General features: G+C 51.6%; 2 protein-coding genes across 3 annotated transcripts in view; one reads left to right on the top strand and one right to left on the bottom strand.

Moving 5' to 3' along the window:
- Positions 1 to 5,561, top strand: part of RAI1 (retinoic acid induced 1) — a 120,076-nt gene extending 114,515 nt beyond the window's left edge. Inside the window, exons 5-6 of one of the 2 annotated variants that reach the window (XM_087701729.1) lie at positions 1,271 to 1,320; positions 4,231 to 5,561. In XM_087701729.1, coding sequence (XP_087557855.1) covers positions 1,271 to 1,320; positions 4,231 to 4,245 — 65 coding nt within the window. In that variant the 3' untranslated portion in view covers positions 4,246 to 5,561. Of the gene's footprint in view, positions 1 to 1,270; positions 1,321 to 1,690; positions 1,820 to 4,230 lie in introns of those variants that run through there. The other variant, XM_087701728.1, reaches the window with a different exon arrangement.
- A 4,709-nt stretch (positions 5,562 to 10,270) lies between these two features.
- The window catches only part of SREBF1 (sterol regulatory element binding transcription factor 1), a 28,953-nt gene continuing 18,212 nt past the window's right edge, over positions 10,271 to 21,011 (bottom strand). Inside the window, exons 11-19 of the mRNA XM_087729104.1 lie at positions 20,876 to 21,011; positions 20,072 to 20,240; positions 18,754 to 18,862; positions 17,235 to 17,338; positions 15,801 to 15,933; positions 14,467 to 14,614; positions 12,818 to 13,003; positions 11,954 to 12,065; positions 10,271 to 11,781 (exon numbers count right to left, since the gene is read on the bottom strand). The exon at positions 20,876 to 21,011 is cut by the window's right edge and continues 31 nt beyond it. Coding sequence (XP_087585230.1) covers positions 11,558 to 11,781; positions 11,954 to 12,065; positions 12,818 to 13,003; positions 14,467 to 14,614; positions 15,801 to 15,933; positions 17,235 to 17,338; positions 18,754 to 18,862; positions 20,072 to 20,240; positions 20,876 to 21,011 — 1,321 coding nt within the window. The 3' untranslated portion in view covers positions 10,271 to 11,557. The remainder of the gene's footprint in view (positions 11,782 to 11,953; positions 12,066 to 12,817; positions 13,004 to 14,466; positions 14,615 to 15,800; positions 15,934 to 17,234; positions 17,339 to 18,753; positions 18,863 to 20,071; positions 20,241 to 20,875) is intronic.

Here is a 21,011-nt window from a genome sequence, read left to right as displayed (position 1 = left end):
TGGTAGCTGTCAAGCTATAATTTCCGAGGCAGCCCAAAGGGGAAATTGTTCAATAGACGGTAGGTTGAAATGGTAGATTTCCTCTCTCTCTCTCTCTTTCTCTCCCTCCTCTCTCTCCTCTCTCTCCTCTCTCTCTCACATCTCTCCCTCCCCCTCCTCTCTTTCTCTCCCCCTCTCTCTCCTCTCTCTCTCTCACATCTCTCCCTCCCCCTCCTCTCTTTCTCTCCCTCCTCTCTCTACTCTCTCTCCTCTCTCTCTCACATCTCTCCCTCCCCCTCCTCTCTTTCTCTCCCCCTCTCTCTCCTCTCTCTCTCTCACATCTCTCCCTCCCCCTCCTCTTTCTCTCCCTCCTCTCTCTCCTCTCTCTCCTCTCTCTCTCACATCTCTCCCTCCCCCTCCTCTCTTTCTCTCCCCCCTCTCTCTCCTCTCTCTCTCTCACATCTCTCCCTCCCCCTCCTCTCTTTCTCTCCCTCCTCTCTCTCCTCTCTCTCCTCTCTCCCTCCCCCACCTCTCTCTCTCCCTCCCTCTCTCTCCTCTCTCCCACTCTCCCTCCCTCCCCCACCTCTCTCTCTTCCTCCCCCCACCTCTCTCTCTCCCTCCCTCCTTCCCCCACCTCTCTCTCCTCTCTCTCTCCCACACCTCTCTCTCCCCCTCTCTCCTCTCTCTCCCTCCCTCCTCCACCTCTCTCCTCTCTCTCCCACACCTCTCTCTCTCCCTCCCTCTCTCCTCTCTCTCCTCTCTCTCTCTCCCTCCCCCACCTCTCTCTCTCCCTCCCTCTCCCCCCACTCTCTCTCTCCCTCCCCCACCTCTCTCTCCTCTCTCTCTCCCACACCTCTCTCTCTCCCTCCCCCCCTCTCTCTTTAGGAAGGCTGCCAAGAGAACCTGGGCTGCTGGGGAAGATAAAAGAGGAGAAATCTGGCCGAGATTCAGGTAGAAAGAGAAAGGAAAGGAAAAGGAGGTTTCCTGAAGGTAGAGAAGGAAAAAGGAAGAGCCAGTCATCAGGGACAGGGGATTCTGGAGCGTCCTGAGTCTTCTCTCAGCGTGGATGTTTTTCTCATCATCAGTGCTACAGATTCGTCCCCGCTCCCTTCCAGCACTGATGATGTTCCCTAGTTGGGTCGTGAAAAGTCTGCAAGGAAACAGCCAAGCTCGGAGAGCCCCCCCCCCCCCCCCAGGGCTCCTCATTTCAGCCCCGAGGCACAAATAGCCTACAGATGTTCTCCTTGATGCCTGGAGTTTCACTGCCATTTTTCTGCTCTCTCCCCTCCAGGTTGTTCGTTAGCTGAAGATACCTTCTTGCTCAACTGTCCTAAACACAAGGTAGGTGCCCAGGAGCCAGGGAGGGGATTCTGGACCCTCTCCTCTCCCTTGTCCCCTTCAGCTGGGTCTCTACCCTTCTATCTTCTGCAGCCAGAAGGCCTGCAAATAGGCTCCCACAAATGCCCTTTATTGATTTCGTTATTATTTATTAAACAAATGTACCCAGCCCACTCCCCACCCCCTATTTCTCTGCTCAACCCCAGGGACTGGGCCCCTCAGCAACAGCTCCTCTTTCCTCCTGGACACTCCACCCCCCTCCCCATCTTCTCGCTTCCCATGTCCTGCAAAATGAGGACGGAAGAGAGGCAGGAGGGGGCATTCCTTCTGCCCTGCCCCCTTCTTTTTCTCTCCCCTCTCTCCCCAACTAAAGGCTCAGGAGACAGAGTCCTGGAAAGGCCTCGTCTGGTCTTGCGGAAGAAGATTCACTGTCCAGACCTTGGAATATAATTGAATCAGTCCACCGAGCATTTCCTGCTGGCCTCTTCCTGCCCATCACCGCAACTGGTTGCTGGCAATTTAAAGCAGACACCAGCCGAGGAGCCGGAAAAGAGAGGGAGGGAGAGAAAGAGAGAGAGGGGGGGGATGGATGGATGGATGGATCTGGGGCTGCCGAAATCTAGAGACCCCCGGAGAGCAAGCAAGAGAAATAGATTAATTTCTTCTGAAAGATTATACTAGAGCCATATTTCTTGGCACACCAGTCGTGTTCCGGCCAGCTGATTTTTGGCCTTCCAGAGGGCCCGGGGGGGGGGGGGGGGACGACTATTTTCCCCCTCCCCAGGCTTCAGGAAAGCCTCTGGAGGCTGGGGAGGGGGGAAAACAGGCCTAATGGACCAACCAGAAGTTCGGAAACAATGCATTTCCGGCTTCCGGGGAGGCCATCTTCGCCCTCCCCAGGCTTCAGGAAAGCCTCTGCATGCGCGGGGAGGGAGGTTCGTGCACGCATGCGCAGACGGGCAGGAAGGATTGAATGGGTGTGTGGGGACTTGTTCATGCAGGATAGCACGCACACAATTTTGGCACGCCATAAGGAAAAGGTTCGCCATCCCTGTTCTAGAGCATTCCTGCGATCGCGTGCCAGGACTGATTGCAGGTGCCTTCTTACGATCAAATGTTCGCTAAATGGGGGGGGGGGTTGTCAACCGAGGACCCCCTGCGTAGAAGACGAGGGAGGATTTCGGTGGACGAGGCGCCGAGGAGCGCTCCTTCAAAATAGCCTCCGGCGTCACGCTCATTTACAGTGGTGCGCCAGTCCACACGGCATTCGGGTTTCCAGCTGTGCCTCTCAGATGCTTGGAGCCACGTCTGGCACCCTTGGTCGGCTGCAGGAGCTGCCACTCTGCCCCAAATGCCCACCTTGACCTGGTTTCCGAACTCTTCTGCAGGAAATCAGCTTGTGCCCTGGGGAGACAGAATTGTCCTGCTCTTCTCGAGTTGCGGAGGAAGGGAGAATTGTGGGGGGGAAGGTCCCCAGTCCTTTTCCCTTGGCCTGTTTTAACAGGAAGACCCTCCTAGCTTTGTCTCCAAGGCCTTTGACCCCACAAGCCCCCTTCTGGCCCCCTTCCAGGCCTTTTAGGCATCATCATTTCCCTGGACCGGTGTCTATTTTTATTTTTCTGCCCCAGAAAAGAGGACAAGAAGAATCTTCTTTCCTGCTCGGGTTTTGGTTTCTGTCTTTCACTTTAGCATCTCTGCAGCCTGCAAACGCAGGCAGTGTGTGAGAAGCCCTTTGTGTCCCAAGGGAGGAGAAGCCAGGAGGGAGGGAGGAGTAGACCTCACACCCCCCCCCCCCGCAGGGTCTCCATTTATCTGAGGCCCAAAGGGAGGAGGGGAGGACCAGGAGATATCCTGGTGAGAAACTCCCTCGGCTCTCCTGAATGGGTCTCAGCCAGCCCAGAAATAGGTTTTTCTGCTGCCCTCTTGTGTCGCATCAGCCGCCAGCCTTCATTCCTTTGAAACAAAAAGAAGGGAGGAGAGAGAGAGGAAGGAAGGAAGGAAAAGAAAGATAAAGAGATAAAGAAAGAAAAAGAGAAAGCAAGAGAAAGAAAAGGAGAGAAAAAGAAAGAAAGAAAAGGAGAAAGAAAGAAAGAAAAGGAGAAAGACAGACAGACAGACAGACAGAAAGAAAGAAAGAAAGAAAAGGAGAAAGACAGAAAGAAAGAAAGAAAGAAAAAGAGAAAGAACAGGAGAAAGAAAGAAAGAGAAAGAAAAGGAGAAAGAAAAAGAAAGAAAGAAAAGGAGAAAGAAAGAAAGAAAAGGAGAAAGAACAGGAGAAAGAAAGAAAGAGAAAGAAAAGGAGAAAGAAAGAAAAGGAGAAAAAAAGAAAGAAAGAAAGAAAGAAAGAAAGAGAGAAAGAACAGGAGAAAGAAAGAAAGAAAGAAAGAAAAGGAGAAAGAAAAAGAAAGAAAGAAAAGGAGAAAGAAAGAAAGAGAGAGAGAGAAAGAAAGAACAGGAGAAAGAAAGAAAGAGAAAGAAAAGGAGAAAGAAAAAGAAAGAAAGAAAGAAAGAAAGAAAGAAAGAAAGAAAGAAAGAAAGAAAGAAAGAAAGAAAGAAAGAAAGAAAGAAAGGAGCTTAAGGTGCTTCATAAGGAGCTTATGAAAACGATCTTTGTCTTTTGGCGTGGGACAAGCGCCAGCCTTAAGGGAACAGCCGAGGTGAATTTATCCTGATGAAGGAAGGGGGGGGGCTTTTAGAAAGGCATCTCCCTCCCCCACTGGGTCGATGCCCTCCATGGTCAGCTGGAGGTGGCCCAATCTTGAGGAGGGGGCTGTCCCCCACCACTTCCTTCTTTAGGGGGGATTTAGCTGGGTCTACCGGGCGGCAGAAGAACAGCCGAGGCAAAAAAAGAGTCCAAATGAACTTTCGGGACGCCTCTTCTCACTCTTTCTTTTCCACCCCCTTTTCCTCCAGACGCAGCTGCTATAATGGACCCTCCGAGAAGGGAAGGCCTGCAGCCGAAGGGTCCTGCTTTGGCCCGCTCCTTCGCAGTAGCTGCAACCAAGAGGAACTCTGGCCGGAAGGGAGGAGCCCAGCGCCCTCCCCTCCCCGGCCCCCGTCCTTCCCCCCCTACTCCCCTCCCCTTTGCAATAGTACTTCTACTGTGAATGGACCTGGTCTTGCCAGCCACGCCTCCCTCTTCGCTCAGGCCTTGGCAACTTCCTTGCAAGCTGACCCCAACGGGCACAAGACCCCCCCCCCAACTCCCCTGACGTCCGGCTCCTGGGAACCTTCCTCTCCCACCCGTCAGGAAGCAGCGTCCCTCTTCTTCCCCTCTGGACTTCTTCCAACCCAGATTGGTGCAGGAACCACCACCAAAATCCCCATTTATTCCCCCCCCCCCCCCGGTTACTCCATTCCCCTTTGGAAAAGTTTCCTGAACCGTCTCAGGAGAGAAGACAAACTCCAGTTTGGGTTTTGTAGTCCTCCTGCTCTTCCCTCCCCTTCTTAACCCAGGAGCTGCACCCAAGACTGACCCAGCTGGCATCTACCTAGGCTTTGGCCGCTGTGCCAAACCTCTCCACCCTCAGCTCTTCCGGAGAAGAGTCCCGGGGACTTTGGAAGAAGAGACATCGGGGTAGCCGGAGGTGACCGGCAGGCAGGTGGTAGTCCGGCACATCCCAAGAACATTTCCTCGGGTCTCTTTCTCTCCAGCAAAAGAGAGCAGACTCTGGCCCCGGATGGGTCGCCGCCCGGAGAGGAGCCTTCCGAAGGCCTCGGCTCAAAAGGCTGGACTGCCGGAGGTCTCCAGGTCCACCTTCTCTGTTTTCTGATCTGATCAACTTTTTGCCTTCAGCAAACCTCATGGTGTGTGCGTGTGCGTGTGCGTGCGTGTGTATGTGTGTTTTCTGTATATAGATGTGATCCGCGTGTACAAAGAAGCGCCCCGAAAACCTTTTTTGAGGGCGGCAAACAAGGTTGCATCGCTTGAGTTCGTTTGCACATTTTTTCTTTCGCTTTTGTCCTCCTTTCCCTCCATCTCCTTGCCATTTGCCTTCTTTCTTCTCACCCCTCCACGTCTGACTCGCACCCCACGCTGTGCCCCCACATTCAGAACAAGACAGCCAGTGCCCCACTTTAGACCAGCCTTCCTCAAACTTGGGGACTTCAGGACAGAATTCTGGAAGTTAAAATTCACCCGCCTTGACGTTCCCAAAGTTGAGAAACGCTGGGGGATTCTGGCAATTAAAAGTCCCCAAGTCTTGAAATTCCCAAGACTTGGGGACCGTTGAGAAATGGTGGGGGATTCTGGGAATGGAAGAAGTCCCCATGTGTTGAAGTTCCCAAGGTTGACAAACACTGAGGAATTCTGGGAGTTGAAGTCACATCTCGTGAAATCCCCAAGGTTGAGAAACGCTGGGGGGACTCTGGGAGTTGAAGTCCCTGTGTGGAGAAGTTCCAAGGTTAAGAAACGCCGCCCTTGTGTTGAGAAGAGACAAACGGCGGAAAGCTCTCGGTTGGAACCTTGCCCAGAGTAATAATCTGTCATTTCGTCCCCCATTTTGACTTTTTTTGGGGGGGAGGGGAGCAGTGAAACAAAGGGCTGGCTTCCCATTTTGCCGGGTGGCGTGTGACATTTCAAGGAAAAGAATCTGGGCTCTTTGAGATTAGCAGAATTTATTAAGGTGCTGTGCTATTCCATTCACCTGGATGGCCGCTGAAGCCAGCTCACCTCTTCCAAGAGCTCTTGTGCATTGCAGGTAATTCTCAACTTGCAACTGGTTGTGCAGTGACCCTTCAGAGTTACAATGGATGTCCTCAGAGCTGCTTACGAGCTGATTTTGAAGTTCTGACATCTATCCCTTTCCCAGTTACTTGATTATATTTGGGCCACTTGGTAACTGGCCTGCATTTATGGCTGTTTACAGTACCCCAGGGTTTTTGGGAACAGGCATCTGCTTCCAGTTTCAGGCCAAAAAAAAAAACCCCACCCAATGGGTGCAATGGATTTATTTAACCACTGTGATGTTTTTTTTCTGACTTAGCAATAGCAATAGCGGTTAGACTTATATACCGCTTCATAGGGCTTTCAGCCCTCTCTAAGCGGTTTACAGAGTCAGCCTATCGCCCCCACAGTCTGGGTCCACATTTCACCCACCTCGGAAGGATGGAAGGCTGAGTCAACCTTGAGCCGGTGAGATTTGAACCGCCGAACTGCAGATAACAGTCAGCTGAAGAGGCCTGCAGTACTGCACCCTAAGCACTGCACCACCTTGGCTCATTACTTGACTTCTGACACGCCTGTGGTTATCGGGAACCTTAGTAGGCTACGAATATCCCCAGCCGTCTGCTCCCCTCACTGCCTTCCTGAGTTGTAGGATCCCATCAAAGCTTTCCTCCAATGGATCTCTCCTAAGATGATAGGACTACAACTCCCAGAATCCCTGAACAGGCTGGACAAGCTACCCTGGGCATCTCTTCCTGGGTTTGGTTGAAGTTGTAGTGGCACAAAAGCTGAAGCTCTCTTGACCCACATTCATCAGTTTCCACCTCGCCTCCTGACATGGAGCATACGGCAAGCCACGTTTGGTAGCTTACTCTGCAGTGCGAATCTGAAATCTCTTTGGAATTCCAACAACACCAGAAGCTGTAATGCACCCATGTCCATTATTGGCACTTGGTGCAGTTTGAAGCAAGTTTTTCCAGCTGGGGGGGCATGACGCAAACACAGCTAGAATACCGAGCAAAACAGAAGCACAGCTTCTGTGGGTGGTATGGTCCCACCTTGCTAGGAGCTGGGTAGGAGAGAGCCTGTCCTTTGGGGCTGACTCCAACAACGGAAGGAGGGGGAGATTCTTCAGGACAAGATACAACTCTACTTGATGCACTTCTGGACTTCACAGGGCTTTCCCCAATCCAGCAATGCCCTTGGTTACTATGAGCGTCAGGGGAAGCATCCAGAATCCTTCAGGGTTTATCAACCAAGACTATCAAGGTCCCCTCAAAGGTAGGGAACCTTATCTTGAAGAGTTCCTGAAATGAGTTTGGCTGGAAGGTTTTTTACTGGTTTGTCATTTGTAAGGAACCCGCAGTCAAAGGGGTAGACATTGGATGGGTAATCGATCTTGGGCAACGCCCCAAGCTGTTCATTGGGTCAGGATGGAAAGGGACTTAACTCCTGGTTGATTCTAGAAAACTTTGAAGGAGAAGGTCTTGAAATCTCTGAAGAATGAGCAAAACACGCTTAGACAACCCCTAAACTGTAGATTGGGTCAGAGTGGGAAGGGACTTAATTCCCGGTGGCTTCTAGAGCAGGGGTCTCCAACCATGGCAACTTTAACCCTTGAGAGGACTTCAACTCCCAGAATTCCTCAGCCAGCTTTGCTCTGGGAGTTGAAGTCCATAAGTCTTAAAAGTTGCCAAGGTTGGAGACTTTCAACCTTGTTCTAGAACAGTGTTTCTCAACCTTGGCAACTTGAAGATGTCTGGACTTCAACTCCCAGAATTCCCCAGCCAGCATTCGCTGGCTGGGGAATTCTGGGAGTTGAAGTCCAGACATCTTCAAGTTGCCAAGGTTGAGAAACACTGTTCTAGAAGACTTCGAAGAAGGTCTAGATCAGGCTCACGCTGACGGTTAACCTAGGAAGGTAGCAACCGAAGGACCCCTGAGTGGCGTAACCTGTATATATCTTCCCCAGCTCCCACGACCACAGACATGCAATCCAGTAAGAGGGGAGCCCCTCACTGCCACCCCCCCCCGCCTCCACAGCATTCAATCTGATGGGGCCACCTCCCCTCCCCCCCTCCCTCCCCTCCCTCATCCGCTTGGTTTTCTGTTGTCGCTGTGAAAGAGCAACAATTCTCGCACTGCCCCTCGGCTTGTAAACCTTTCTGTACACGGTACTCTGTGCGTGTCGCCCGCTGTCATCTCCGCTACGCTGTCCTCGCGGCATGCCCCTCAAGGGTTTTGCTGGCGGAGGAATGCCCGTTTCAGAAGCACACCTTCAGACGGCAGGCGGAAGACACCGCGCCCCCCCCCCCCGTCCCCACTGTCCTCGTCCCCCACAATTCCGGCTCCCTTTGAATGGAATCTTGTACATAATGACTGTAAAATGGCAAACATGTGTGTATTATATATATTGCCTCATTCTATAGTGTATATATATGTATACATATACATATATATAATATATATGAAAGATGTAAATGTTAAAACTAGTGTTCTTATTTAGTATATTGCTTCACACTGAAGACTGTGTGTAACGAGCTGTTTCTAAAAGAAGTTTATTTTCCTTAAGAGTTAAAAAAAAAAAAAGAAAGAAAAAAAATCAGGTCATTGCATTCAGAACACCAATAAAGATTCAGCAATTGTTTTGGACATTTGGCGAGTTCCCTACTCACCTATTTTTCAGCCATCTCCCTGGGGTGGGGCTTGGAGATGAGATCAAAGCAGAGGAAATAGATCACCCAGACCTTGTAGAGTCCCAGATGCTCCTCACAGCAGAATTCCTCAAGAATTCTTTGCCCGTGGAAGTAGGGTTGAAGCCCACTCAACGTCAAAATACACAGACGTGTATGGGGGAGAAGCTGGTGGACATTTCCAACAGAGTTGGGCTAAAGATGGCCCGGACCATATAATTTGCTAAGGTAATGGGTGAGTTTTCACATCACCCTGAGCAGGGGTGGGTTTCTCGCCCCGTTCCAACCGGTTCGGTTGGAACGGGGCCGGCGGCGTCCTCATGCACGCGCGCAGTGCACGCATGTGTACTAGCGCCTGTGCGATGCTCCAGCTGCTCCTGGAGGATCACGCAGGCGCTGTATGCGTTCTGCGCATGCGTGGAAGCGCAGAACTCGTCAAAACCGGGTAAGAAACACGGGCGGGTGGATCCTTCGGCGTTCCCAGAAGTTACTTACTTCTGGGTTCGCCGACCAACCGGTTCACGGGGACCGACACGAACCGCCTGAAACCCACCCCTGACCCTGAGCCACAAAAAGTTCCACCCCTTCTCTCCTTGCCGAAGAACCTGTTGGGTGAACCCTGACAACATTTGTGGATGTTGTTTCTGCAGTGCAGTGTGTTTTGTCATCTGAGTGGATAAACGTGGACATATTTTAGAAAGCACCACGGAAAGTGGCAAGATTTGCAACCCATTTCCACCGGCGTCTTGTGGCTTGAAGGATGCAGCCACGCTGTTAGTGCTGTGGGTGACTCATATAGTGGGTGTGAAGGCATTTTTAGGAGTGGCCGTTGCTCAACGGAGAGGTCTACTTAACCATCTTGATGGACTCTTGAGGCCAACCCTACGTTGAGATAGAGTGAGGTGTTTTCCCAGTGGGAGGTCAGTTCAACGTATCTGCCGGCCAATAAAAAAATCGTAGCTCTCCGAAGGAGTTTTCACACTAACAAAATTGCTATCTTCACAGAATATGCCACACTCCGATCATAGGATTGAAAGAGATGCTCCTGCTTCACATTGAAATGCTCTGAAAACCCGCCACACTGTGTGCTGTCTTGATCCATCTTTTCATCAAGTCCCGCGTGATGTTGAAACCGATCCTTTGAAATGTCCAAAAGACTCTGACCCACCTACCCAATTCAGATAGGAATCCTGGATCCCCAAAGACTCGAGTCCTCCTGGATTGAATCAAATGTCATGGTTCTGAGGAAGGGGACCTCCAGAAAGCTTTCCACTGGGCTAGGAAGAAAGCAGGTAGCTCCCTTCCACACCCTTCACTGCCCCGTATGTGTATAGTTGTAACCCAGAGCAGAGAAGAACTCTCTGTTGGTACATTTCAGAGTAGACGAAAGAAGAACTTGGCCAACTCAAACAGGCCATGAGTCAAACCAGAGGTGGGCCCCCCATGGTCTTCACAACCCTTGAAGACCTCACCACAGCATATCCAGGAGAGGACAGCTTTTCTAGAGCTGGTGAGAATTCATCCATTTAAGAGACTAGCCAGGCTGATTCCCACCATCCTTTGTCCGTCTCCAATTAATGTCCAGACTAGGATATATAAATAAGTAGCTGTTTTATTTAATCATCTGTACAAAAAACCCCTCCCCTGAATCTATGAAAATAACTTTTGAAAGGAAGAACCACGGCTGAGCAGGGGTGCGTGTGGGCAAGGGAGGACACTGATGTGAGTGCATCTCCTCCCTCAAGTGATGGGCAGCAGTAGGAAACCCTCCAGCTCCTCCACCAACCCTGACCCCCACCCTCTGGGTGGTCTTCCTGTTAACCACTACGGTGGGTCCCCCAAACTACAGTACAGGGTGGGAGTGGGGAGAAGGTTAGAGTAAGAGAAGGAACTGTGGCTTTCAACAGATCGCTTTCCCAAGGGTGGAACAACGGAGAATCTCTCGCAAGGTCTGCCTTCTATTTTCCTTCTAGAAACTTTTTTCTAAAAATCCTACTAAGCTTTTTCATGGCATGTCCTCTTCCATGAAAGTGGGCTTCTTCTCCACCTGAGTCCCACCTTAAGAGAAGAGAAAAGGTGGTCCTCTTTTCAGCTGCTTTCCAAGAGCCACAGTTGATATGTCAAGAGAGGAGAACTTGACTCAACCACAAGGGTGGTAGGTCCATGACTGAAGCTCATCCAAGGCCACCACACAACACCACCAGAGGTTACACTGAATTGTACTCCCACGCCCTCAAGGGATGGGGAGAAATGAGCAAGCGCCAAGCAATTCACAACAGATCAGATGGAAACCACCCACAACCCCCTGCCAGGCTGGGCTCTGCCCAGAAGCTTCAGAAGAGATAGATGGGCATGGATCACCAGCAAAGAGGGGGAGGAAGTGAAGCAGAGGTGGGGGTAGCCGGGGGAGGAATGGAGTTGGCTGTGAAAGATGGAAGGGCAAAGCCATCACCTGCTGGACAGATGTTACGAGACATTGAGAGCTGGTTGGTCTCCAAAAGGTGAAGAGAAACTACCCTGTCCACAAATGCACCCTGATCGTGGGGAGCCTAAAATCCAAGAGACTCGCAAGAGTTGTGAAGACCCCCCTTCCCCTGGGAAGAGTGGGAAGCCAGCCAGATCCACCCAGTTCTTCCATGCTGGCTTGTTTCCTCTTTGTATATGCCTAGATCCGTTCAGACGCAGGAGGAGAAGAAGGAAAGGGCTAGCTGAGCATCCTTGAGCAACCAGATCTGCCTCAGCAGAGAGAGTGAGAGAGAGTCGCCCCTGCCAGGCTCTGCCAGGCCTCTCTGCCACTTTCACCAACACTGCCACAAGCCATACCGGTGGGGCCACACCGGGCCTCCCTCCCTTCCTTCCTTCCTAGGACTCTTCCAAATCTCTAGCTGGAAGTGACGGTGGAGCCACTGCTGAGCCGGACAATCATCTGCTGGCATTCATGGAAGGTCCATTTGTCGCCCAGCTTCTCCAGGGAGCGTGCGGCCTCGGCCAGCATGCCCCCCGTTTGGCCTGGTCCCAAAAGCAACGCAGGGGGGAGGTAGGAGCAGGCCAGTTGCAAGGCTTCTGCTTGTTCCCTGGCGGTGGGGCGGCCCTCTTGCTCGCCAGCTGGGAGGGAAGAAAGAGAGGTGATCAGAGGAAGCAGGTGGACACCACAGTGTGTGAATTTAGACCGCCTTGGTGCACCTGTGGCGCCCATAGATGGGTACTGGCCCACAGCCGCATTTCCAAAACCCCATGCCCACCCTCAGAAGACCTGCTGAAGCTTTCAGGGGCTCACCTCCTTTGGTAGTAGAAGGTCCTCTCCTGCGGAGGCTTCGGTCAAGCAACTGGTGGGTCCGAGTGGGGCTGGCTCGGGTCATCAGTCGGGCAGTTGCCTCATGGAGGAAGACCTGGAGGTAGAGGTGGAAAAGTTAACTCCCACGACAGCATTTTCACCTCCCCCAGAAATCTTTTCCCCCCGTCTTTAGGACAGTGGTGAACTTCAGAAGCCAACTCAACCCAAGTGTTGAACCTGGGCCATAATTTGGTGTTGAAGGAGACCAACAGTGGAGCAACCCTCAAGGACAGGAGTCTCCAACCTTGGCAGCTTTAAGCCTGGAGGACTTCAACTCCCAGACTTCCCCAGCCAGCTATGGGAGTTGAAGTCCACCCTTCTTAAAGTTGGATGAGGTGGACCAACCCTACGGCAGGGGTCTCCAATCTTGGCAGCTTTAAGCCTGGAGGACTTCAACTCCCAGACTTCCCCAGCCAGCTATGGGAGTTGAAGTCCACCCTTCTTAAAGTTGATGAGGTGGCCAACCCTCAAGGACAGGAGTCTCCAACCTTGGCAGCTTTAAGCCGGGAGGACTTCAACTCCCAGACTTCCCCAGCCAGCTATGGGAGTTGAGGTCCACCCTTCTTAAAGTTGATGAGGTGGCCAACCCTCAAGGACAGGAGTCTCCAATCTTGGCAGCTTTAAGCCGGGAGGACTTCAACTCCCAGACTTCCCCAGCAAGGTTGGCCTCCCCCTCTTGCCAACCCAGAAACCTGACCCATATTTTATCACAGGAAAGCTTCTACCACCTTCCCCTTTTCAGTGGCTCAGAGGTACCCTCGGCTCTCCCTACTTTAAAGGAAAGACACCCGGTGGGCCGCCATTCACCCTGTGCATTGCAGGCTGGTCTGCTTGCGCCAAGCGCCGGAGAGTGCTGAGGTCCTGTTGAAAGCCACGCAGCTCGAGGGCAGAGGCCTGGTAGCGAGCTCTGTGCGGGGGCACCCCCTGCATCTGCTGTTGCCAGAACCTGGTGCGAGTGATCAGGAGCAGGTCGCACAAAAGGAACTGCACTGCCTGAAGGGAGAAACACAAACACACACATACACAAACAAAGGAAGGTTGTGGATGGGGTGTGGAAGAGCACAAAGACGTGGTGTCCCACAAGTCCCCTGGGCTGGGGGAAGAGGGGTCTCTCTCCCTGTCTCTCTGCACCCCGTCTTAAGAACTAGAGAGGTCCTGCTTCTGTCACCTTTCAGCAGGCCCTTCCGCTGCATGGGTGCTGCCCCAGGGCTGCACTGAAGGGGCATTGCACATCTCCACCTGCACATGCAATGCAACTACAATGCACCACCGACACAGCCATAGTGTCATTCCACATCGCCATCCCCTGACTGAGATGGGACTCTCCACTCTGTACTTCCCTTCCTGCCTGTATCCAGTGGTGAAATTCGATTTCTTTTTTATTACTGGTTCTGTAGGCGTGGCTTGGTGGGCGCGTTGTGGCTTGGTGGGTGTGGCTCAGTGGGCGTGGCAGGGGAAGGATACTGCAAAATCCCTATTCCCTCCCCACTCTGGCACTAGCCAGCGGTGGCATTTGCAGGTGCTCTGAACTACTCAAAATTTCCGCTACCGGTTCTCCAGGATGTGTCAGAACCTGCTGGATTTCAACCCTGCTTTTATCCCATCCTTCCTACTGCCAGGGGCTCCCCGGAGTCCGAGCTCCAGCCTCAGAGGGCAAGGGAGATCTCAGAGGGGCAGGAACCTGCCTTTCTCAGGTTCAAGAGAACCGTTGTATCAAGACACATCTGGCCCAGGAGCCGTTGACTTGGCACAGTGGGAGGCAAGAAGCAACCCCTGAGCATAGCTCTCCGCTGAGGCACCATTGGGTGAATATTCTCGCCTGCAAATCTTTGGTGGGTAAATGCTTTGGTTTCTGGTCTGAAGTAATGAGAGGACTCAGCCCTAGGTTGTGTCCGAATGTTGATAGCAAGTAGGCCCATTCCTAAGTAAGAGGTCCTGTGCAGTGGTGAAATTCAACATTTTCTACCACTGGTTCTGTGGGCGTGGCAGGGGAAGGATACTGCAACATCTCCATTCCCACCCCATTCTGGGGCCCGCCAGAGGGTGGTATTTGCCAGTTCTCCGAACTACTCAAAATTTCCGCTACCGGTTCTCCAGAACCTGCTGGATTTCACTCCTGGTCCCGTGTCTGGAGAGCTGAAATTTACAGCTGAGGGACCTCACCGTCCTTCACCGGGATGGTAGAGCTCTCACCAAAGATGAGCCAGAGGTTTGGTGAACAGATGTATCAGATGGACCATTCGTCACTTTCTGGCACTTCACTTACAGTGAAGATGGACCAAGAGGAAGGTTATGGATCGGCCCTCTTTGCTCTGACCATGCTGAAGCCCATCCCTGGTTTAGCCCAACAGCCACATTCAGAGCTCCTCCCTCCAGTTCTGCATCTCCAAGAGACCCTTTGGAACTTGTGAGCCCACCAGTTCCACCCACACTGGGACATCCCACGGGCGACGTACTCTGTCAATAGCACTCGGAGTTGAGTTCCCACCCAAGCTCTCTCGCAAATATTCGCCAGCTTTGTCGCACTGTCCCAGGCTGCTGTCCTCTTTGCCCAGCACCCGGGCTGCTTTGAAGGTGTGCAGGGCCGCGCGCGGAAGAGGGTTCCTGCAGTGGGGCAGAAGAACACACGCATTTCACACTCATCAAGGTGTGAAGACATCCGTCTTGGCAGACACCACCACCACAATGGGAATTCTGAAAATCCCCAAAGTTGCAGGGTACTCTTCTGACATCCGAGCTCTTAAGATGGGGCGGGTATCTAAAATGTGGTCTTTTACAGAATCCAGAAGGACAAATGCTATGCTCCGCTTTTTTTTGCCGCCCCGCAAAGAATAATTCTGCAAAGTCTGAGAAATTAAGGAAAGTCATGCGGATCCAACTGGAAGAAACATTCGGCTTCCTGGTATCGGACCTGGCTACCTGAGAGACCGCCTCCTGCCAGTTACCTCCCAGAGACCCGTAAGATCCCACAGACTAGGCCTCCTCCGGATTCCATCTAACAAGATGTTCTTAGCTAGGAGGGCCAAGGAATCACTTACGCCCTGACCTCAAGACTGGACTACTGTAATGCGCTTTACATGGGGCTGCCCTTGAAAAGTGTTCGGAGACTTCAGCTTGTCCAGAATGCAGCTGTGCGAGCGATTGTGGGTGCACCTAGGTACACCCACGTTACACCTATCCTCCGCGAGCTGCACTGGCTGCCCATTGGTCTCCGGACACGCTTCAAGGTGCTAGTTGTTACTTATAAAGCCCTGCATGGCATCGGACCTGGGTACCTTAGAGTCCGCCTCCTGCCAATTACCTCCCAAAGACCAATTCGATCGCACAGGCTTGGCCTTCTCTGGATCCCATCTGCCAGCCAATGCCAGCTGGCGACCCCCCGGGGGAGGGCCTTCTCTGTAGCTGCTCCGGCCCTCTGGAACGATCTCCCCGTTGAGATCCGGACCCTTACTACCCTTCTGGCTTTCCGCAAAGCAATTAAGACCTGGCTGTTCTGGCAGACTGTTGAATTATCCAGCCCCATCCTAAATTATGAATGTTGTTGAATTTTTAATTGTTGTTTTTTTATTTTTTATATCCCCCCCCCTTCCCTTCTTATTTGTAAGCTGCCCTGAGTCTTCCAAGAGTGGGCGGCATACAAGCTAATTAAAATAAATAAATAAATAATTTCCTTCTATTAGTACATGAGTATTGCAATTCCAAGTTCTCTGTTCCTTCCCCACTTCAGCTTTCCTAAGGAACTTGCCCCCGGGGGTAACTTTATTGGTTTGCGCCCATGTGGTTCACTTACTCAGACACCTGGAGGGCTCGGGGCATGAATTCCACCAGAGGGTAGAGGCGCTCCATGGCCTCCTCATCCGCTTGCAGTCCATGGATTGCCATGGCGACCACAGATGCCCACCAGTGAGAAACAGGATCAGTACCTAGAGATGAGGGGAGAACGGGCATCAGGCTCCTGAAAAGATGATGGGGAACAGTTCCTTGCCCCCAATGAGGTCCTCCGTCTGCCTTGGACCTCAGCTCAAGGACACCCCAATCCTCTCCTCGTCTCGGGGTTGCTAAGCCATTGCCTTCCTAAGATCCTCCTCCTTCCCATGCACCCAGAAAGACTTGGTCAAGGCCTTTTGTTGGGTCAGTCCCAGGGGTGGGTTTCAACCGGTTCGCGGCGGTCCCTGCGAACCGGTTGGTCGGCGAACCCGGAAGTAAGTAACTTCCGGGAACGGCGAAGGGCCCACCTGCGCGCCCGCGCTCCTTACCCAGTTTTGACGAGTTCTGCGCTTCCACGCATGCGCAGGACGCATATAGCACCTGTGCGATCCTCCAGGAGCAGCTGGAGCATCGCACAGACGCTAGTATGCATGCGTGCGCCGCGCACGTGCATGCGTGCGCGAGGACGCCGCCGGCCCCATTCCAACCAAACCAGTTGGAACGGGGCAAGAAACCCACCCCTGGTCAGTCCAGATGGAGCCTTTGGAAAGAAAAGGTCCAGAGTTCCACCTGTGTCATTTCCAAGTTGCGTGGGGAAAATTGGCTGGAACCCTGGCAAACACTGCTGCCTTGGATCTGGGTTCAGAAACCTTGCCTAAACCGACATACTGTCGTCTTAATCAGGTTTAGTAACTTTTTTTTTTTTGCCTTTATTATAACCCTGTAATCTCTTTTTATTCGGGATGGAATCAGGGTGACTGAATGGAGCTGATTCTTGATTCTTGACACCTACGCCGAGTTCATAGCAGATATTTTCTCTTTGCGCCTTAATAGAGAAACATCTGTCTCTGCCTAGGATTGAACTCTCAACCTTCCGAGTGGGAGGAGAGCATCTTCACCACTAGGCCATGTGCCATGCCGGGTTTATTGCAGCAAATGTTGCTTTGTGCATTGTGGTTATGTTGGGGGAACTCACTATAGTGCAATTCTCCTTAATGGCTGTTTCATGCCAGGAGGCCCATGCCAGGTATGGGCCTCTTGGCAGAGGATCTTCTCTGCCACAGCTTCCCAAGGAATGCCACATTTGGACATGGAGGGCTCACCTGACCAGCCAACTCTGCTCCTTAGTTTTAACCATTCGAGGAAAAGTTGTTCACCATGGCTGCAAACTCCTTCACAATCGCAGTGCCTAAGCCTACCTTGGCCATTCTTCCTCTTGCCAATTTACTCCAAAGTCCACCTCTGCTTTCCAAACCCCACTTCTGGTCAAAGAATCCCCAGGTTTGGGAAGCCTCACCTGTGGCCGAGTCCATGTTGGTACTGATGGAAGGGGTCGGGTTGGGGACAGCATCTGCACAGCTGTTGAGGAAATGCAGGTACTCCAGAGCGTCCGAAAATTCCCTTTAGCGAGACGAGACAAAAGTCAGCTACCAGCTCAGGACCGGGAGAAAAATGGCATCTTCTGCCAATAATATTCCTTTGGATATTTCTACCCGGGGTCAACCACTCTGGAAATTACTCTTTCCCTGATGGAAAAAGGTAATATGGGTTCCTTGCCATGAATCTCTTTCCTCTAGGTCAGCACGTCCTTCTGTGAAAATGCCAGGAGGTTGGCTGAGTTATGGAAAGAGTTGAAAGGACGGGTGAAGTGGCCATTGCTCTTCTATAGCAATAGCAATAGCAGTGAGACTTATGTACCGCTTCATAGGGCTTTCAGCCCTCTCTAAGTGGTTTACAGAGTCAGCATATCGCCCCCACAGTCTGGGTCCTCATTTCACCTAGATAGATAGATAGATAGATAGATAGATAGATAGATAGATAGATAGATAGATAGATAGATAGATAGATAGATGATAGATAGATAGATAGATAGATGATAGATAGATAGATAGATAGATAGATAGATAGATAGATAGATAGATAGATAGATAGATATAGAGAGAGGGAGGGAGGGAGGGAGAGATAGATATAGATAGAACAGATAGATAGATGATAGATAGATAGATAGATAGATAGATAGATAGAGATAGAGAGAGAGAGAGAGAGAGAGAGAGAGAGAGATAGAGAGATAGATAGCAATAGCAGTTAGACTTATATACCGCTTCCTAGCGCTTTCAGCCCTCTCTAAGCAGTTTACAGAGTCAGCATATCGCCCCCAACAATCTGATAGATTGATAGATAGATAGATAGATAGATAGATAGATAGATAGATAGATAGATAGATAGATAGATAGATAGACAGATAGATAGATAGATATAGAGCGAGGGAGGGAGGGAGAGATAGATATAGATAGATATAGATAGAACAGATAGATAGATGATAGATAGATAGATAGATAGATAGATAGATAGAGAGAGAGAGAGAGAGAGAGAGAGAGAGAGAGAGAGAGAGAGAGAGAGAGAGATAGCAATAGCAGTTAGACTTATATACCGCTTCCTAGCGCTTTCAGCCCTCTCTAAGCAGTTTACAGAGTCAGCATATTGCCCCCACAGTCTGGGTCCTCATTTCACCCACCTCGGAAGGATGGAAGGCTGAGTCAACCCTGAGCCGGTGAGATTTGAACAGCCGAACGGCAGAACTGCAGTCAGCTGAAGTGGCCTGCAGTGCTGCATTTAACCACTGCGCCACCTCGGCTCTAGCCCATTGAGCTGAACTAGTGGCATATATATACCATTAGAGATACCAGCCCAACCTTGAAACCTCTCACCATCGTTGCTGGTTTTGGTGAAAACACTTAAGGATGGGAAGGCCAACCTTCTCTAGGGAAGGACTCTTCAAGTGGAGCCCAAAGGATTGGGAGAAATGTGGTCCTTACCCTTCACTGTGACTGGCAGGGGCTGGATTGTCCAGCCTGCAGACGCAAGAAAGAGCTTTCTCAAGCAGATGTTCTCGGAAGAGTTGCGTCACCTGAGCCAGGGGGTTTGCTGGCGAGAGAAACAGACAGTCAGACGGTTCATCCCAGACATCGGAGTCTCCCAATCCGATCAGCCACTCCGGGGCCCCTTTAGCCCAATGCAACAACCTGACTTCTGCCAACAATACGTGCCTCTCCAGGAGTTACAGTGGCAGGGACCAGAAAGGACAGAGATGGAGGACTCAAAACTATGTGTTCAAAGCCAACACTCATGTGTTGACCTTTAATTAATCAACCAGTCAATCAATCAATGCCATCTGGCTACCACCCGGGGGAGGGCCTTCTCTGTAGCAGCTCCGGCCCTTTGGAATGAACTCCCCGCGGAGATCCGGACCCTCACCTCTCTCCAGGCCTTCCGGAAAGCCGTCAAAACCTGGCTGTGCCGGCAGGCCTGGGGTTGATGAGTTCCCCTCCCCTCTCGACTGGTATGGCTGTGTGATTTTCGTGTATTTTAATCATGTGTACTGTGTTTTATGTCCCCTTTCCCCCCCTGAGTTGTTCGCCGCCCTGAGTCCCTCCCGGAGAAGGGCGGCATACAAATAAACTAAATCAATCAATCAATCAATCAATCAGTGAGCTAGCCCAACAGGGAGTCTTAGTTGAGAGTCAGCTCCACACCAAACAAGAAAAGAAACTAACTCGCAGAATATCCTAAGCCCCTTCCCACAATGAAGCATCTTGCCAAGCAGGACAATTAGTTCAGAGGGTCCTCATCAGTGGTGGGTTTCAAAAAAAATTTGGAACCTCTTCTGTAGGTGTGGCCTGCTTTCCGGGTCCACTGGTGGAACCTCTTCTAACCGGTTTGGTAGATTTGATGAACCGGTTCTACCGAATAGGTGCGAACCGGTTCTACCGAACCGGTGCGAACCGGTAGGAACCCACCTCTGGTTCTCATGTCCAGCAATTGAAGGGAGAGGCCCCCGAAAGAACAGACAATCACATTTTTACCAAATGTCTCTCTCCCATTGAGCTTTGTAAAGTTTGTGATGATCAGTTACTGCATTTCTAGATTTTCCTTTGTCTCAAGAATTGCCCCGTGCAGACAGCCCACATATTCATCAATAATAAAATGCCCCTTTTACAAAAGCACAAAATAGCCTTAAAAAACACCAGGCAGCCTATTTGAAAGGCACAGGTGGGCAGTCGCCTGCCTCTTTTGGCCTCCTGAAATCTTCAGGGCCAGCTCCCCAATCTCCCTGCTCCTTGTACCCCGCTCTACCTGGGTGGCTGGTGGAGCTGTAGATACTTTCCCGCGGAGAGCTTTTCACCGCCCAGTCGCCGTCCACGAAGAACCGGTGTCCCACGGGGTGGCAGAGCCACTGGAGCGCCGGAGGGACCGTCCCGTTGTGTGAGAGCAGCACTTGTCGGGCGCTGCTGAGGAAGAAACGCTGCGGCGGGCAAAAAATGGCAGGGTTAGTCTGTGGTGTGGTGGGTCAGCTACCTGGTCAACCTGGGGAGTGGCTATTTGCAAGGCTCTCTTGCGGCAAGGTTGGCTTGGGGGTGTAAGAGATGGGAGGAATGGGCTGGAATTTCTCACAGAACAACTTACAACTTACGACCATTCATTTTGCGAAGTTACAATGGTGTTGAAAAAGATGACCCACAACCAGTCCTCGCACTCATGAATGTTGGCTGACTGTGGAGTTTTGGGATTTGAAGTCCACACCTCATCAAGTTGCCAAGGTTGGACATAGCAATAGCAATAGCAGTTAGACTTATATACCGCTTCATAGGGCTTTCAGCCCTCTCTAGGCGGTTTACAGAGTCAGCATATCGCCCCCAACAGTCTGGGTCCTCATTTCACCCACCTCGGAAGGATGGAAGGCTGAGTCAACCTTAAGCCGGTGAGATTAGAACCGCTGAACTGCAGATAACAGTCAGCTGAAGTGGCCTGCAGTGCTGCACCCTAACCACTGCGCCACCTCGGCTCAAGTGGCCTGCATTTCTGCCCCCGTAACATTCTGGACCAATGGCTTCCCATTCCCTTCTTCAGTTGTGGAGTGGCACAGACAGACTCACTAACCGCTAGGAAGTGGCAACAGTGGTGGAGGCTGGTCTTCACCCTCAGGGCAGCAGCCACGTAGACTTCAGCCAGGGTGGCCACTGAGATGGCATCCCCAGCACACTCGGCCAGGTTGACTGCACTCAGGGCCATGTTG

Source organism: Thamnophis sirtalis, unplaced genomic scaffold (genome assembly GCF_051295495.1).
Source record: "Thamnophis sirtalis isolate CommonGarterSnake01/CBP01778 unplaced genomic scaffold, rThaSir2_p1.2 scaffold_14, whole genome shotgun sequence".
Lineage (NCBI taxonomy): Eukaryota > Metazoa > Chordata > Lepidosauria > Squamata > Natricidae > Thamnophis > Thamnophis sirtalis.
This window is presented reverse-complemented; position numbering and strand designations above follow the sequence as displayed.